Source organism: Pleurodeles waltl, chromosome 1_1, assembly GCF_031143425.1.
Source record: "Pleurodeles waltl isolate 20211129_DDA chromosome 1_1, aPleWal1.hap1.20221129, whole genome shotgun sequence".
NCBI lineage: Eukaryota > Metazoa > Chordata > Amphibia > Caudata > Salamandridae > Pleurodeles > Pleurodeles waltl.
Window position 1 is genome coordinate 60,787,748 of NC_090436.1, and position 18,381 is coordinate 60,806,128.

The following is an 18,381-nucleotide window of genomic DNA, read 5'->3' on the forward strand; positions in this document are numbered from 1 at the left end:
CACAATTGAATAAGGAGCATTGATTACAGGGAAGTAACATTGAGAACATGGGCAGAGAGAGGTGGAACAGGGATTTACAAATTATAGCACAAGACACGAAATGTGGAAACTACTATTAAGTTCTTGCAAGCACATGAGTACCCTTAGCTGACCTGAAGATGCTGATTAAGGCGGCCTGACCACCGAGCAGAAGAAAGAGCACATGGCCCTAGAAGACTCTATGGTCTCCCTTACTACATTGTCATCTGGCTTCACAGCTTCCTTTGCCATGATGGGCCTTTAAACAGCAAGAAGCAGATGCTGAATTATACAGAGGTTTAGTGCCATCTCTGAGATTGACAACCTGACATCACTAACCCACACTATGCTGAGATGGGCACTATAGAGCAAAGCTTTTCTGTGAGTAATTGTACCTTACTCCTGTCATACATGTGTATTACTCCTGAATTTGCATGTCTGATTGACAAAGAGATTTCTGGAAGTAGTTGAGGATTGGTTTTGGCTTGGGTGTTATTTTTTTGTGACTTATGATTTCCCCAGAGCAAGAGCTGCTCAGTCACAAAAATAAAGCTTTGTAGATCAGTCTTTTAGAACCACTTCCGGTCCATTCCTGCAGAGTTCCCGTTCCCCACCTACAAGTAGTAGGGTGATGGTCCTTGTTGCCCCAGTCAATAAGTATGTGTGGCTTCATTTTTACTGACTTCTCCCTGCCAACGTCCCAAGCTTGTCCCCACCATAGCGTCAGCCCCGCCCATGACAAGTTATGTATATAAACATTTTTAATAAATAGTTTTAAACACCGACAAAGTTTTTTATCCCCTCAACTCCCTGGGACTATTTGCTTCCGAGGTACCTCTACTCATCTTTTGCTTCCTGGGGTGATATCTGCCCCATCTCCTTTTTTTTTTTATCCCTCGAGGATGTGGCAGTTGCACAGACTTACTTGGCCACACACTGTCGTTTTGTGCTCTGTGCACTTTATTTTTTATATTTCTACATTAGTGTTTCACCACTGTTGGCCATGTTGGAATTGTAAAGTAAAAAAAAAAAGCTAAAATGGCTGCTGTGCATTACGACACACGTGAGCACATGCGTAGCTGAGCATTCACTTGCGTGCAAGCCCAGCTGTCCTGGGATAAGCGGGAGAATTTGGGGCGGGTATTGGGTTAGTCTCTTTTCTGTCCTCTTCATGTACACTTATGAGCCTTTTTGGGCCACTGTGACATGAGTGCGGTGAGTCTGCTATTTTGCTTTATTTCAGATAAATGGTAAATGGTGGGATTTTTCTTCTATTGGACTTGAGAATAAATGGTATCCCATACGTCAGTGCTTAGTTTGTAAAAGAATAAGGGCCATATTTATACTTTTTGACGCACAACTGCGCCAACGCAGTTGTGCGTCAAAAATGTTAACGCCGGCTAACGCCATTCCAAAGCGCCATGCGGGCGCCTTATTTATGGAATGACGTTAGCCGGCGGAGCTGACTGGTGTACGTAAAAAAAAATGACCCACACCAGGCAGCGCCGGCGTAGGGGAAAATGGAGCTTGGGCGTCAAAAAATGGGGCAAGTCGGTCTGAGGCAAAAAATCTGCCTCAACCCGAGTTGCGCCATTTTTTTTTACTCCCACCCTCCATTGACATGACTCCTGTTTAGCAAAGACAGGAGTCATGCCCCCTTGCCCAATGGCCACGCCCAGGGGACTTCTGTCCCCTGGGCATGGTCATTGGGCATAGTGGCATGTAGGGGGCACAAATCAGGCCCCCCTATGCCACAATAAAATTAAAAAAAAACTACTTACCTGAACTTACCTTAAGTTCCCTGGGATGGGTCCCTCCAAACTTGGGCGTCCTCCTGGGGTGGGCAAGGGTGGCAGGGGGTGTCCCTGGGGGCATGGGAGGGCACCTCTGGGCTCCTTCTGAGCCCACAGGTCCCTTAACGCCTGCCCTGACCAGGCGTTAAGAAATGACGCAAAAGCGGCTGGACGTCATTTTTTTTGACCCGCTCACTCCCGTGCGCCATTTTTGCACGGGAGTTTAAATAAGTCGCACATGCCTTGGAGTCATTTTTTAAAGGGGAACGCCTACCTTGCATATCATTAACGCAAGGTAGGTGTCCAAGCTAAAAAATTATGCAAACTCCAAGATCTTTGGCGCTAGACGGGTCTAACGCCAAAGTATAAATATGGAGTTAGCTTTGCGTCGGATTTGCGTAAAAAAAACGACGCAATTCCGGCGCAAACAGAGTATAAATATGCCCCTAAGTGCCAGTGCCCAAAGTTTTGCTCCGAAAGTCTGTGGTTGGCGCTATTGTATGTTGGTTGGCCACCATCATGCACTCCCTTTATTGCACTCCTGCAGGTTGCTCCTAACTCCCTTTGTCACAGTTCTTTTGTTTTATTATATATCTTCTTCTTTCCCCCTCGTGTCTTTCCCTGTCTTGCTCTGGATCAAAGTCTGATGAGAAAAAATAAGTAGCAATCCCAAAAAATTAGTGTCGGTGGGCCCCACTTGCAACACTGGCTCAAATTAAGCGATGCCTCAGGTGTTGCTGTTCCCTGTACTCCACATTGCTAAGGATTTATAAATAGATTTGAACCCTAAAACTAGGGCTTTCCTGACCTATTATATAGTTACTGCAAAAGCCATTGGATGCGTCCCGTGATGCAAAAACATTGACCTCAACAATTGGCTGTAGAGTTTCCGGAAGTGTTCACGCCAAACTACTTTTTTATCTGCAAGGGACTGCTCACCTGGTTGACCACCGGCTTGTGCTTTGCCACCTCCAGGATCTGATCGATTTGCTTTGAATTAAAATTGGATAGCCCAATGGCTCTGACCAGGCCAAGGTCCACCAGATTCTCCATAACCTTCCAAGTGTCGATGAAATGGGTGTCGGCATAATGTATGCTTCCATCTTCCTTCCTCGGCATTAGCTCCTCCCCCCTCCTGTGGGATGCAAGAGACAGGGAAAATATAGGGTCACATGTTCCATAACTCTCACAAGGCTCTCTCAAGAAGTCTCAAGCTACTTGTTGGCACCAGTGCAGGTCTGGTGGACTTGCATTATGTGCTGAGGGAGGGAAGTGGGCTGCTCCCTTGGCCGATCCAGCCGGAGGGATTGGCTAGCTGAGAGATTGGCTTGCTCGTGTGCATCAGCTCAATGCAGCTGGTCTGGTCCACTCCACAGAGTGAATCGTGCAGCACGGAGACTCACAGCTATCAGATAGTAGTGTAAAGGCGCTGCTTCTACAGTGGTTGTGCAAACATGCGCTGTGTCTAAATTTGCAAGCTGCTCCTGAAGCGGTGCTGCTGTTACTTCTACAGCGCATCTCTGCGCATACACTGTGGAAGCTGTTTCACTGCCGCCATTTTGTCTTTTGTTAATCACATCAAGTGGAACATGCACAGAGGGCCGTGGGCAAAATTAATGTAAAGATTTCTAATTGAAAACAAATTTGCCATCGTTATTAATAATGAGGCAGTTTACGCAGCCATACCATTACATGGCACCAAATGTCATGTTTACTATTTTCCAGGCATACGTTGTTTTCAATACTAAGAAACAGGTGCCTATTGCACGTGGCGAATACCGAGTAAGCAGCCATAGGCACCTGCATGACATTTTGCCCTCGCAAAAAAAAAAAATCTGACATTCCTTCATACACGTTCTAAGCAGCGGCGGACCCTCCTCTATGATGGAAGAGCATCACCCCCCCCCTCCCCCCCATCAGCAGCTGCAAAACTTTAAAAATAAAACGATAATAAACAATGTTTATTATGGGTTATTTTTTCTAGGGGGCGGGCCATGGGCGATGGCAGGGAGGAGAAGTGGTGGCACTACTGTCAGTGCGCATGTGGGTTTGGTTGGCCAAACTGTAGGAGGCTGGACTGGCTTGTAGTGAGTACCTAGGGGTACTTGCACCTTGCACCAGGCCCAGTTATCCCTTATTAGTGTATAGGGTGTCTAGCAGCTTAGGCTGATAGATAATGGTAGCTTAGCAGAGCAGCTTAGGCTGAACTAGGAGACGAGTGAAGCTCCTACAGTACCACTAGTGTCATATGCACAATATCTTAAGAAAACACAATACACAGATATACTAAAAATAAAGGTACTTTATTTTTATGACAATATGCCAAAAGTATCTCAGTGAGTACCCTCAGTATGAGGATAGCAAATATACACAAGATATATGTACACAATACCAAAATATGCAGTAATAGTCTTAGAAAACAGTGCAAACAATGTATAGTTACAATAGGATGCAATGGGGACACATAGGGATAGGGGCAACACAAACCATATACTCCAAAAGTGGAATGCGAACTACGAATGGACCCCAAACCTATGTGACCTTGTAGAGGGTCGCTGGGACTGTAAGAAAACAGTTAGGGTTAGAAAAATAGCCCACCACAAGACCCTGAAAAGTGAGTGCAAAGTGCACTAAAGTTCCCCAAAGGACATAGAAGTCATGATAGGGGAATTCTGCAGGAAAGACACAAATCAGCAATGCAACAACGATGGATTTCCAAACGAGGGTACCTGTGGAACAAGGGGACCAAGTCCAAAAGTCACAAGCAAGTCGGAGATGGGCAGATGCCCAGGAAATGCCAGCTGTGGGTGCAAAGAAGCTGCTACTGGACAGTAGAAGCTGAAGATTCTGCAGGAACGACAAGGGCTAGATACTTCCCATTTGGAGGACGGATCCCTCACGCCGTGAAGAGTTGTGCAGAAGTGTTTTCCTGAAGAAAGACCGCCAACAAGCCTTGCTAGCTGCAAATTATGCAGTTAGGGTTTTTGGATGCTGCTGTGGCCCAGGAGGGACCAGGATGTCACCAATTGCGTCTGGGGACAGAGGGGGTGTCGAGCAAGACAAGGAGCCCTCTCAGAAGCAGGCAGCACCCGCAGAAGTGCCGGAACAGGCACTACGAAGTGGAGTGAAACGGTGCTCACCCGAAGTTGCACAAAGGAGTCCCACGCCGCCGGAGGACAACTTAGGAGGTCGTGCAATGCAGGTTAGAGTGCCGTGGACCCAGGCTGGACTGTGCACAAAGGATTTCCACCGGAAGTGCACGGAGGCCGGAGTAGCTGCAAAAGTCGCGGTTCCCAGCAATGCAGTCTGGTGTGGGGAGGCAAGGACTTACCTCCACCAAACTTGGACTGAAGAGTCACTGGACTGTGGGAGTCACTTGGACAGAGTTGCTGGATTCAAGGGACCTCGCTCGTTGTGCTGAGAGGAGACCCAGGGTACCGGTGATGCAGTTCTTTGGTGCCTGTGGTTCCAGGGGGACGATTCCGTCGACCCACGGGAGATTTCTTCGGAGCTTCTAGTGCAGAGAGGAGGCAGACTACCCCCACAGCATGCACCACCAGGAAAGCAGTCGAGAAGGCGGCAGGATCAGCGTTACAGAGTTGCAGTAGTCGTCTTTGCTACTTTGTTGCAGTTTTGCAGGCTTCCAGCGCGGTCAGCAGTCGATTCCTTGGCAGAAGGTGAAGAGAGAGATGCAGAGGAACTCGGATGAGCTCTTGCATTCGTTATCTAAGGAATCCCCAAAGACAGAGACCCTAAATAGCCAGAAAAGAGGGTTTGGCTACTTCGGAGAGAGGATAGGCTAGCAACACCTGAAGGAGCCTATCAGAAGGAGTCTCTGACGTCACCTGCTGGCACTGGCCACTCAGAGCAGTCCAGTGTGCCAGCAGCACCTCTGTTTCCAAGATGGCAGAGGTCTGGAGCACACTGGTGGTGCTCTGGGCACCTCCCAGGGGAGGTGCAGGTCAGGGAAGTGGTCACTCCCCTTTCCTTTGTCCAGTTTCGCGCCAGAGCAGGGCTGAGGGGTCCCTGAACCGGTGTAGACTGGCTTATGCAGAAATGGGCACCATGTGTGCCCATGAAAGCATTTCCAGAGGCTGGGGGAGGCTACTCCTCCCCTGCCTTCACACCATTTTCCAAAGGGAGAGGGTGTAACACCCTCTCTCAGAGGAAGTCCTTTGTTCTGCCATCCTGGGCCAAGCCTGGCTGGACCCCAGGAGGGCAGAAACCTGTCTGAGGGGTTGGCAGCAGCAGCAGCTGTAGTGAAACCCCGGGAAAGGCAGTTTGGCAGTACCCAGGTCTGAGCTACAGACCTGTGGGATCATGGGATTGTGCCAACTACGCCAGGATGGCATAGAGGGGGCAATTCCATGATCATCGACATGTTACATGGCCATATTCGGAGTTACCATTGTGAAGCTACATATAGGTAGTGACCTATATGTAGTGCACGCGTGTAATGGTGTCCCCGCACTCACAAAGTCCGGGGAATTGGCCCTGAACAATGTGGGGGCACCTTGGCTAGTGCCAGGGTGCCCACACACTAAGTAACTTAGCACCCAACCTTTACCAGGTAAAGGTTAGACATATAGGTGACTTATAAGTTACTTAAGTGCAGTGTAAAATGGCTGTGAAATAACGTGGACGTTATTTCACTCAGGCTGCAGTGGCAGGCCTGTGTAAGAATTGTCAGAGCTCCCTATGGGTGGTAAAAGAAATGCTGCAGCCCATAGGGATTTCCTGGAACCCCAATACCCTGGGTACCTCAGTACCATATACTAGGGAATTATAAGGGTGTTCCAGTAAGCCAATGTAAATTGGTAAAATTGGTCACTAGCCTGTTAGTGACAATTTGTACGGAGAGAGCATAACCACTGAGGTTCTGGTTAGCAAAGCCTCAGTGAGACAGTTAGGCATCACACAGGGAACACATACATATAGGCCACAAGCTTATGAGCACTGGGGTCCTGGCTAGCAGGGTCCCAGTGACACATAACCAACATACTGACAACATAGGGTTTTCACTATGAGCACTGGGCCCTGGCTAGCAGGATCCCAGTGAGACAGTGAAAACACCCTTACATACACTCACAAACAGGCCAAAAGTGGGGGTAACAAGGCTAGAAAGAGGCTACTTTCTCACACAACCCCCCCCCAAACGAAGGACAATAAGGCTAACCTTGGCCAGTTGAGACTTTATTGTCTAAGTGGTGATAAGTAGAGAGTAGCTCTGCAATAGACTGGTTACTCCCTTTATCATCCACTATATGGTTACTTCCCTGTGGGGATGTAAACCACCCTGTTTGAAGTTTTTTAGCTAAGCAACAATGTGAAGATGTATTTTCAGAGTTTCTATCAGTAAGTTTTAGTTTAGAGCAGTGGGAATTGTCCACTGAACCTATTTGTAGTGATGGAAATGCCAGACAGGGATGCTGTCTCAGAAAAGCCATGGCTGGGCAAAAACTTTGTCCACATGGCTGGAAGAGAGAACAGGGATGCTGTTTCTCTTGAGTTGGAGCAGGGCAGGGATGCTGTCCTATGAGCTCCACACTAGGGCAGGGATGCTGTCCTAAGTGTTGTGAGGCAGTGCAGAGTTTCTGCACTAACGTTTCTCTGGGAGGGTTGGAGGGATGCTCCATGTTAACTAAAATGGTGCTCTTTTATTCACCAATGTTACTTATCCCACAGAGAGGTACTTCTACCTCAGGGAGTACAGCTTTGCCAGCTGATGCTTCCCTTGGAACAGGTGCCACCCCAGGTGATGTTTCTCCCACCACAGGAATGGTATCCTGAATGGCAGGGTGGTTAGGGGATACTGTGATACCCTTTTTACCTGTTGATGGAGAGGGATCCTGAGTTTTCAGGCCTTCTCTCCTTTGCTTTTTCATTTCAGTAGAAATGAGAGGGAACAATTCCTCTGGGATGCCCAGCATGGCTGCATGGGCATAAAACTCTACATCAGCCCAACCTGAGGCCTCTAGGTCATTACCTAAGAGACAGTCTACAGGTAAGCTAGGTGATACCACCACCTGCTTAGGGCTAGTAACTCCACCCCAACTAAACTGAATTATAGCTAAGGGAAGAAACTTAGTGGAGTTATGGACATCAATAATTTTATACTGTTGTCCAATGATGTGTTGTTCAGGAGCCACTAGGTTTTCAGTCACCAAAGTGATACTGGCACCTGTGTCCCTGTAGGCCAAGGCCTCAACACCATTTATTGAAACTGTCTGCCTGTACTTATCCATTGTAATGGGACAAGCAGCCAGTGTGGCAAGGCCAATGCCACTAGGTGTGACAGAAACTGTCTTAGGACTGACTACCCCAGTTTCTATGATGGACCCATAAGTGAACCCAACTACACCCTTTGCTTGACTGTTGCCAGCAGTCCCACCACTAGTACCACTACTGCTAGGGGCACTAGAGCTTGATGTATTAGTGGTGGTAGGCTCAGGGGGTTTACCTGCACAGGACTTATCCCCTGGCCTATCGTCTCTGTTTTTACACACAAAGCACCAAGGCTTTTTAATGTGTGCAGGTTGAGAAGAAGAGGATGAATTTGTTTTATCCCCACCCTCTGAAGAGTGTTTAAGATTTGAAGTGGGATCTTTGGTTTTACCCTTATCCCCATGCTTATCTTGAGATTTTTCACCATCTTTCTTCTTGCCATCCTTGTCACCCCCTGTATGAACTTTTCTGTTCACTCTTGTTCTGACCCATTTGTCTGCCTTCTTTCCCAATTCTTGGGGAGAGGTCAGATCTGAGTCCACTAGATACTGGTGCAACAAATCAGACACACAATTATTAAGAATATGCTCTCTCAGGATCAAGTTATACAGGCTTTCATAATCAGTACCTTTACTGCCATGTAACCACCCCTCCAAGGCCTTCACTAAATGGTCAATGAAATCAACCCAGTCTTGTGAAGACTCCTTTTTGGTCTCTCTGAACTTCATCCTGTATTGTTCAGTGGTTAAGCCATAACCATCCAGGAGTGCATTCTTAAGAACTGTAAAATTATTGGCATCACTTTCTTTCACAGTAAGGAGCCTATCCATACCCTTTCCACTAAATGATAGCCATAGGATAGCAGCCCACTGCCTTTGAGGGACATCCTGTACAACACAGGCCCTCTCAAGTGCAGCAAACCACTTGTTAATGTCATCCCCCTCCTTATAAGGGGGAACTATCTTATGCAGATTCCTGGAATCATGCTCTTTTGCAGGATGACTATGGGGAATATTGCTGCTGCCACCATGGGTTTCTAAACCAAATTTCTGTCTTTCTTTTTCTAGTTCAAAGGACTGTCTATGCAAATCCAGTTGTTGCTTCTTGAGCTTCAGTCTGGTTTGTTCCACTCTCCATTTATTGAGCTCCCTTTCTAACACTCTGTCATCAGGGTGGGTTGGTGGGACATTCCTTGAAACAGAAGTATGGTGAGAATGTACAGAAGGAGAACCATCCCTTACAGAGGGCATCCTAACAGCTTGGTTAACAGAAACATCACTTTTACTATGATGTGAAGTAATACTCTTGTTAAGATGTGAGGCAACACTATCAGTATGGTGTGACTCTACATCAGTACCAACTACGCTAGGCTGTCTTGTAATGGGCAGGCTAGGAAGTTTCTTTCCTGACTCTTTTTCTAGGGGTGTCCCTGGATCAGATTGTGAACCATTAGCTACTTTTTCAACAGATGGGGCACCTCTAGCCTTATCCTGTTCTATAAGCATGTTAACCAATAGTTCTCTGGGGGGATTCTTCCCTACACTTAAACCTCTTTCTATGCAGAGACTCCTTGCTCCTTTCCAGCTAAGGTGACCATAAGCAAGTTTGGACAGATCTACAGTTTGGCCTGTGCTGGACATTTTAGAAAGTGTTTTAGTGACAGAAAAAGGAAAAAAAAGTTTTGTCAGAACTTTTAGAAAGACAGGAGAAAAAAAACTTTAAAAACTTTTTAAGAACTTTTTGAAAGTTTAGAAGTACTTTTCAGCACTTTAGAAAAGAAGTGAGAAAAGAAATGCAAAACTTTTTGGTTAGGTGTACATACACTGAACTTGTTTTGTATATTTTTCTCTTATGAAAAGTACAATGACAAAAGTGGTAAGTAGTTACAGAGCACTTATCCCACCACTGCACAACCAATGTAGGAGGCTGGACTGGATTGTAGTGAGTACCTAGGGGTACTTACACCTTGCACCAGGCCCAGTTATCCCTTATTAGTGTATAGGGTGTCTAGCAGCTTAGGCTGATAGATAATGGTAGCTTAGCAGAGCAGCTTAGGCTGAACTAGGAGACGAGTGAAGCTCCTACAGTACCACTAGTGTCATATGCACAATATCATAAGAAAACACAATACACAGATATACTAAAAATAAAGGTACTTTATTTTTATGACAATATGCCAAAAGTATCTCAGTGAGTACCCTCAGTATGAGGATAGCAAATATACACAAGATATATGTACACAATACCAAAATATGCAGTAATAGTCTTAGAAAACAGTGCAAACAATGTATAGTTACAATAGGATGCAATGGGGACACATAGGGATAGGGGCAACACAAACCATATACTCCAAAAGTGGAATGCGAACCACGAATGGACCCCAAACCTATGTGACCTTCTAGAGGGTCGCTGGAACTGTAAGAAAACAGTTAGGGGTAGAAAAATAGCCCACCCCAAGACCCTGAAAAGTGAGTGCAAAGTGCACTAAAGTTCCCCAAAGGACATAGAAGTCGTGATAGGGGAATTCTGCAGGAAAGACACAAATCAGCAATGCAACAATGATGGATTTCCAAACGAGGGTACCTGTGGAACAAGGGGACCAAGTCCAAAAGTCACAAGCAAGTCGGAGATGGGCAGATGCCCAGGAAATGCCAGCTGTGGGTGCAAAGAAGCTGCTACTGGACAGTAGAAGCTGAAGATTCTGCAGGAACGACAAGGGCTAGGAACTTCGTATTTGGAGGACGGATCCCTCACGCCGTGAAGAGTCGTGCAGAAGTGTTTTCCTGAAGAAAGACCGCCAACAAGCCTTGCTAGCTGCAAATCGTACGGTTGCGGTTTTTGGATGCTGCTGTGGCCCAGGAGGGATCAGGATGTCGCCAATTGCGTCTGGGGACAGAGGGAGCGTCGAGCAAGACAAGAAGCCCTCTCAGAAGCGGGCAGCACCCGCAGAAGTGCCGGAACAGGCACTACAAAGTGGAGTGAAACGGTGCTCACCCGAAGTTGCACAAAGGAGTCCCACGCCGCCGGAGGACAACTTAGGAGGTCGTGCAATGCAGGTTAGAGTGCCGTGGACCCAGGCTGGACTGTGCACAAAGGATTTCCGCCGGAAGTGCACAGAGGCCGGAGTAGCTGCAAAAGTCGCGGTTCCCAGCAATGCAGTCTGGCATGGGGAGGCAAGGACATACCTCCACCAAACTTGGACTGAAGAGTCACTGGACTGTGGGAGTCACTTGGACAGAGTTGCTGGATTCAAGGGGCCTCGCTCGTCATGCTGAGAGGAGACCCAGGGTACCGGTGATGCAGTTCTTTGGTGCCTGCGGTTGCAGGGGGACGATTCCGTCGACCCACGGGAGATTTCTTCGGAGCTTCTAGTGCAGAGAGGAGGCAGACTACCCCCACAGCATGCACCACCAGGAAAGCAGTCGAGAAGGTGGCAGGATCAGCGTTACAGAGTTGCAGTAGTCGTCTTTGCTACTTTGTTGCAGTTTTGCAGGCTTCCAGCGCGGTCAGCAGTCGATTCCTTGGCAGAAGGTGAAGAGAGAGATGCAGAGGAACTCGGATGAGCTCTTGCATTCGTTATCTAAGGAATCCCCAAAGACAGAGACCCTAAATAGCCAGAAAAGAGGGTTTGGCTACTTAGGAGAGAGGATAGGCTAGCAACACCTGAAGGAGCCTATCAGAAGGAGTCTCTGACGTCACCTGCTGGCACTGGCCACTCGGAGCAGTCCAGTGTGCCAGCAGCACCTCTGTTTCCAAGATGGCAGAGGTCTGGAGCACACTGGAGGAGCTCTGGGCACCTCCCAGGGGAGGTGCAGGTCAGGGGAGTGGTCACTCCCCTTTCCTGTGTCCAGTTTCGCGCCAGAGCAGGGCTGAGGGGTCCCTGAACCGGTGTAGACTGGCTTATGCAGAAATGGGCACCATGTGTGCCCATGAAAGCATTTCCAGAGGCTGGGGGAGGCTACTCCTCCCCTGCCTTCACACCATTTTCCAAAGGGAGAGGGTGTAACACCCTCTCTCAGAGGAAGTCCTTTGTTCTGCCATCCTGGGCCAAGCCTGGCTGGACCCCAGGAGGGCAGAAACCTGTCTGAGGGGTTGGCAGCAGCAGCAGCTGTAGTGAAACCCCGGGAAAGGCAGTTTGGCAGTACCCAGGTCTGAGCTACAGACCTGTGGGATCATGGGATTGTGCCAAGTACGCCAGGATGGCATAGAGGGGGCAATTCCATGATCATAGACATGTTACATGGCCATATTCGGAGTTACCATTGTGAAGCTACATATAGGTAGTGAACTATATGTAGTGCACGCGTGTAATGGTGTCCCCGCACTCACAAAGTCCGGGGAATTAGCCCTGAACAATGTGGGGGCACCTTGGCTAGTGCCAGGGTGCCCACACACTAAGTAACTTAGCACCCAACCTTTACCAGGTAAAGGTTAGACATATAGGTGACTTATATGTTACTTAAGTGCAGTGTAAAATGGCTGTGAAATAACGTGGACGTTATTTCACTCAGGCTGCAGTGGCAGGCCTGTGTAAGAATTGTCAGAGCTCCCTATGCGTGGCAAAAGAAATGCTGCAGCCCATAGGGATCTCCTGGAACCCCAATACCCTGGGTACCTCAGTACCATATACTAGGGAATTATAAGGGTGTTCCAGTAAGCCAATGTAAATTGGTAAAATTGGTCACTAGCCTGTTAGTGACAATTTGTACAGAGAGAGCATAACCACTGAGGTTCTGGTTAGCAGAGCCTCAGTGAGACAGTTAGGCATCACACAGGGAACACATACATATAGGCCACAAACTTATGAGCACTGGGGTCCTGGCTAGCAGGGTCCCGGTGACACATAACAAACATACTGACAACATAGGGTTTTCACTATGAGCACTGGGCCCTGGCTAGCAGGATCCCAGTGAGACAGTGAAAACACCCTTACATACACTCACAAACAGGCCAAAAGTGGGGGTAACAAGGCTAGAAAGAGGCTACTTTCTCACACAAACCCACATGTGCACTGAGCTCTCTCCAACCCAAGCTGCGTTGCAAGGTTGGAGACAGCAGACACAGGCTCCCAGTCTGTCTGGGAGCGCAAAGTGAGGGTGCTCAGCCAATCCTGACTCTGCTCTCATTCTGCCAGCAGCATAAGAGCAGCGTTAGGATTGGCCGCAGGGCCGTCTGGGAGCCTGTGCCTTGTGGAGCCAGAAAAGCGGCGATTCAGATGCAGCAGGCATTCAGGTTGGTCACCTTGGGTTAACCCGATACACATCCTGCTGCGAAATATACATTTTGGTGGCGGGACGTGTGCTAAGAACGGGTTTGTGGTCCGGGCTCTACATATTTTTATAGCACTACCCTCAGGCCACGTGTGTTTGGCCGACCGTCTCAGGCTGGCCAAACATACATGCGCACTAGGCTCTCTCCTTTTGGCAACGCAATGCCGGGTTGGAGAGAGCAGGCAGAGACTCCCACTCTACCTTGGCGTACCCTAGTTGGGCACTCCGTCCAATCCTACTGCTGCTTTCAAGCTGCTGGCAGCATGAAAGCTGCGGTAGGATTGGACGCAAGGCAGGCTGGGAGCCTGAGCCTGAGCCTGTGCCTGCAGCTGAGGAGTGGCACATTGGTGGCACAGCAAAATTATTTATTTATTTTGGTCGCTGCCCCCGTCCCCCCTGCCACGCGCCACGCCAGCCATCCCTTCTCTATCCCAAGAGCCACGACTGCAAAAGACAAAACTGCAATGGCACTAGTTATGTTGAAAGTTAAGCCAATAGTTGGAAAATAAGCCAAAAGAAAGAACTGCAGGTACCAAGATGGGGAAAGTCTCAAGTGAGCAAAATACAGACAGTCACAATTGATCCCAAGATGCAAAAGAGGCAGAAATGAACTAATTAAGCTCTGTGTTAGAGGGATTCAGTATGAGTCAAAGTGAAATCCAGCCATTCAAGGCACAGTAACAACTATTAAGGCTATCAATGTGGGTCAGTGGCAGCACCTTCAGATTAAGGAGGGGGGTGACCGGAGGAAGGAGGTGTCAAACCCAGCAACCCATTGAAGTTAAGAAACAGAGGTGCCAGGCCAGCATGAACCTCTGCGAACCCTATGAGAAAGCAGTAAATGCTCGGATGTGAATATGGCACTTGGATGAACTGATGCTGCTCGGAGAGGAACAGTTGAATCTCATAGACTGAATTGAGTTAATGTGTGCAGACTACGGGAAGGAGTGGCCCACGGCAGACCGTGTCAAAGATCACTGAGAGATCAAGGAGGACAAGTCAGCAGCTATCACCACCAATAAGCAAGTCTACGGCTTCGTCGACCACATTGATGGTTACCATCCTGGTCACTAACTCTATTGCCCTAGAAAATGTAAATGCAATTGAAAGTTAAAGTTCATGAGCAATGAGAAATCCCAACGTAGTTCAAGTGATATGGTTGATGGATTTTGTTAGATCTGATACTTACTTGAATGCAATAGGCCAGTGCATGAGATACAGATCCAGATATTGCAGTTGGAGCTTCTCCAGAGAGACTCGACAGGATGGCTCCACATCCTCTGGGTGATGTTTGGTGTTCCACAACTTGGACACAATAAACACATCCTCTCGCTTTAATGTCTGCAAATGATAAAGATGCACAAACACTATTAGGAAACTTTTGAAGTCAAGGTAAACAACCTTTCTAGAGTTAGGAGGAAGTGAAAGGTCCCAGTTAACTAAAGCAAGTATTAATAATCTTTTCTAGGCACTAAAGGTTCAATACACAACTGAAATCAGTTTTACAATGTATGCTTCAACTCATCTTTGTATGGAACCCCTGTGATATTGGTCTCAACATGAAACCATTGGAATCAAATATGCTTGCATCTTTCTACAGTTGAATTTTACATTATTGTTTATAGTTTTCACTAAATAACTGTGCATGGTCTCAGTCGCACTAGTTCTCAATCATGTGTCTAAATCTATACGTACGTATACAATCTGATGATAACATCAATGTTGTTTTGGGATATTCACAAAACCAAGAAAAATTATGCATGGAAATTTCAATATATCACAAAAATCAATTGTGTGCAAAAGAAGATTTTGTTACTTTGACTTTCTTTTTCATTATAGACAGAGAAAACTCCAATATATCCATGAGATATTTGGGTTAATCTCTGGGAACTTAAATTTAAAAAGTAATCAATATTATAAAACTCAGAAATTATCATGTTTGACATTGTTTTACCACTCAATACCTTATTATAGGCTTAGGAGTTTAGGACATGATCAAGAGTTTCTGTTTCTAATACTGGTTGTCCTGGATATGCACCCTCGCTCCTAGATAACACGACAGCGGATGATGAAATTGAAGAGGTGAGCAGAGCCAGTGAAGATCGTAGGAGCTCTTATCAGAGGCCATTTAATGATGGAGGTGGACAAATTGGGAATAACTTGGAATTATAGACATGCGTGGTATTCCAGGCACTGGACGTTGGAGCGGTGAGCCTTCCATTGCATTCAGTCAGCCCAGGGTTTCTTTTGGGCGTGGGCCTTTCTTGCACTATTACAAAATATGTTACTGCAGTTTTCTAAGGATGACCGGCAAATACTGGGAGCTGAAGCTGTGGATGCTTCGCACCGGGCTCACTCAAATAGATGTAGAAATCCCTTTTTTCCTGCGATCCTCTGTATCAATTCTGCAGGTTCCTTGAGTGATCTGTCTTGAGCGACAGGTAACTTGGAGAATAAACTCCTGCTTTTGGACCTTATTGTTGAAAAGCAAACAAACATTTTCCAAACATGACAGATGGATCCTTGGCTATGCGGTGGGGATATACAAGTATGGCGACCAGTTCTCCGTCAGGAAGGCGGAGGTGATGGCCCACCCGCCATACTGTAGGAGACCCCCTTAGTGTTGTCAGTGACTTCCAGTTTCAGGTGTCTTGGAATGCACAGAGGCTTACATAAAAAATAAAAAAAATGTATCACTATTATTTGTAGCAGATGTTTACACTGATTTTACTAATATTGGCATTGAATTATGATCACCTATATGTAACATAAGTGAATGTTAACTAATAACATAGGACAGTGTCAAATCTTTCAGATAATTATGTTAGTGTATGTTATGCAGATTTGTAGAGCACATTATCACCCGGGAGCAGAGGGTATCGAAGGTGTACGTGTGCACCTGGGCTAGCTGAGTACATGGGAGGGCTGCTGGATCCCGTATCAGCGCCAAGCATGCAAACAGTCAATGTCCTTAGAAGAGGTGCACTTGGCAAAGTACAAGGGGCATATTTACAAGCCTCTAGCGCCTCCTTGGCCACATTAGCATCATTTTCTTTTTACGCTAGTGTGGCGTTAGGAAGGCATGTTTGCAGCACCATATTTACAAAGTGGTGCAATGCATGCGCTGTGCCACTTTGCACCCTCTTGCGCCACATTATGCCTGGCATAATGTATGCAAAGGGGGCGTTCCGGCACAGGGAGGCCCGATAAAATGGCACTGTGAAATCTACACGATTTCCCTGTGCCATTTTTCCGTTATTTTTAACGCCTGCTAAAAGCATGCGTTAAAGTGACGCACCTATTGAAATCAACGGTCCTCCCTGCACTTTGCAGCACTAGCCTCAAAATTTTACGCTAGTGCAGCAACGCAGTGTAAATACAGAGCACCCATGGTGTCGTTAGGTGGGGCAGGGGTGATGCAAGAAAACTGGTGCATCAGTGCTGATGTGTCAGTTTCTTGTAAATTTGCCCCTAAGTCCTTATATTAGCAGGAGAACACTTCTCTTTTGATGTGCTTGTTCTCCATGTTAAAGGATATGAAAACATATAAAATAAAAAACAATGAGTTTTATTTGAAAAGGAAGAAGTTATTGTGATGACGTACTTTGTGAACTTTCCATTTTTCTAAATAAATGAATTAATGCATGCTGTACGATATGGTGCTGCCCTTTGAAAGAGTCATTAAAACCAAAAGTAGAAAAGTTACAGTGCGTTAAAAAATAGTGTTAAATGAGACGTTTCCCATTTCTGATTCTTGCTTATTCACCTTCACAAGGCATTTCAGTGGATGTTGCATCAAGCAAGGTGGCTCAGTGAGTTTGTTTCTGCAGCTGGCACCTGCGGTGGTCTGTATACCACGAGTTAAGATTCTCGGGCGCATATTTATACTTGGTTTGCGCTGAATTAGTGTAATTCATTTTTACGCTAATTCAGCGCAACCTAACTCTATACGTTAGACACGTCTAGCATGGAGTTTACATCGTTTTCTGGAGGGGAAAACCTACCTTGCGTCAATGAGATGCACAGTAGGCGTTCCTGTCCAGAAAAGGACAATATGGCCTTTGCGCCATATTTATCCCCCGTTAAAATCCAGCACAGTGGGATGGGGGCCTTAAATAATGGCGCTAAGCTTGCTTAGCGCCATTATTTAACACCTGGGTCTGGGCAGGCGTAAGGGGACCTGTAGGCAGATTTCCATGGTCGGAGACCATGGAAATTGCCCACAGGTGCCCTTCCCTGTCCCCAGAGACACCTCCACCCACACCAGGAGGTCACCTAAGGATGGGGGACCCATCCAAAGTAAGTCCGGGTGAGTATGTTTTTTTTTTACCAACACCGCTCAGGGGCCCTGACTTGGGGCCCACTGCACGGCGCTGCCTCAATGGCCATGCGCAGGGGACATTTGTCCCTCCCCTGGGCATGGCCATTAGGAAAGTGGGCATGGTTCCTGTGTTTACTAAGACAGGAGCCATGTTCATGGGGCATGTGCGCCAGAAAATGGCGCTACACTGCGTAGAGGCAATATTTTTGCCTCTAAACAGTGTAGCGCCATAATTTGGCGCACAAGCCCCGGTTCCCTCTATGCCTCTCCGGCCCTGTTAGCGTCCTTTCCAAGGACGCTAACAGGGCCTTAGCGCCGGCTAGCGCCATTCCATAAATATGGCACCCGGCAGAGTCATGGAATGGCACTAGCCGATGCTATACTTTTTGCCGCAAACCTGCACTAACGCAGGTTTGTGGCAAAAAATATAAATCTGCCCCTGGTAACGCCAACTCAATGTTCTATCCTCCAGAGGTTGGAAAAGTGAGAACCATTACATCTTGTACTAGGAATGCCTGGTATATAAATATGAAACTCTATATAAAAACGGGTTATTCTTTCAAAATACCTCGGGTCCATTTCTTTAACATAGCACTGCCAAGTCCTTCTTGAGAGAGTGGTACAATGGAGTGTGGCTGCTTAGCTCAAAATTACAAAAGTTTAATATTACATTGACGGTTCATAAATAATTTAATAAAGCAATGAATTATTACATAATTAAATGTAATAAATCAATAAGAAGATCCGCCTCAGA

At 46.9% G+C, this 18,381-nt stretch overlaps 1 protein-coding gene across 3 annotated transcripts in view; it reads right to left on the bottom strand.

The window, feature by feature from the left end:
• Window positions 1-18,381, bottom strand: part of LOC138265190 (aldo-keto reductase family 1 member A1-A-like) — a 148,438-nt gene that overhangs the window by 63,466 nt on the left and 66,591 nt on the right. For all 3 annotated transcript variants that reach the window (XM_069212923.1, XM_069212768.1, XM_069212854.1), the window contains 2 exons: window positions 14,496-14,647; window positions 2,751-2,946 (listed from right to left, as the gene is read on the bottom strand). In XM_069212923.1, the coding sequence (XP_069069024.1) occupies window positions 2,751-2,946; window positions 14,496-14,647 (348 nt within the window). The remainder of the gene's footprint in view (window positions 1-2,750; window positions 2,947-14,495; window positions 14,648-18,381) is intronic.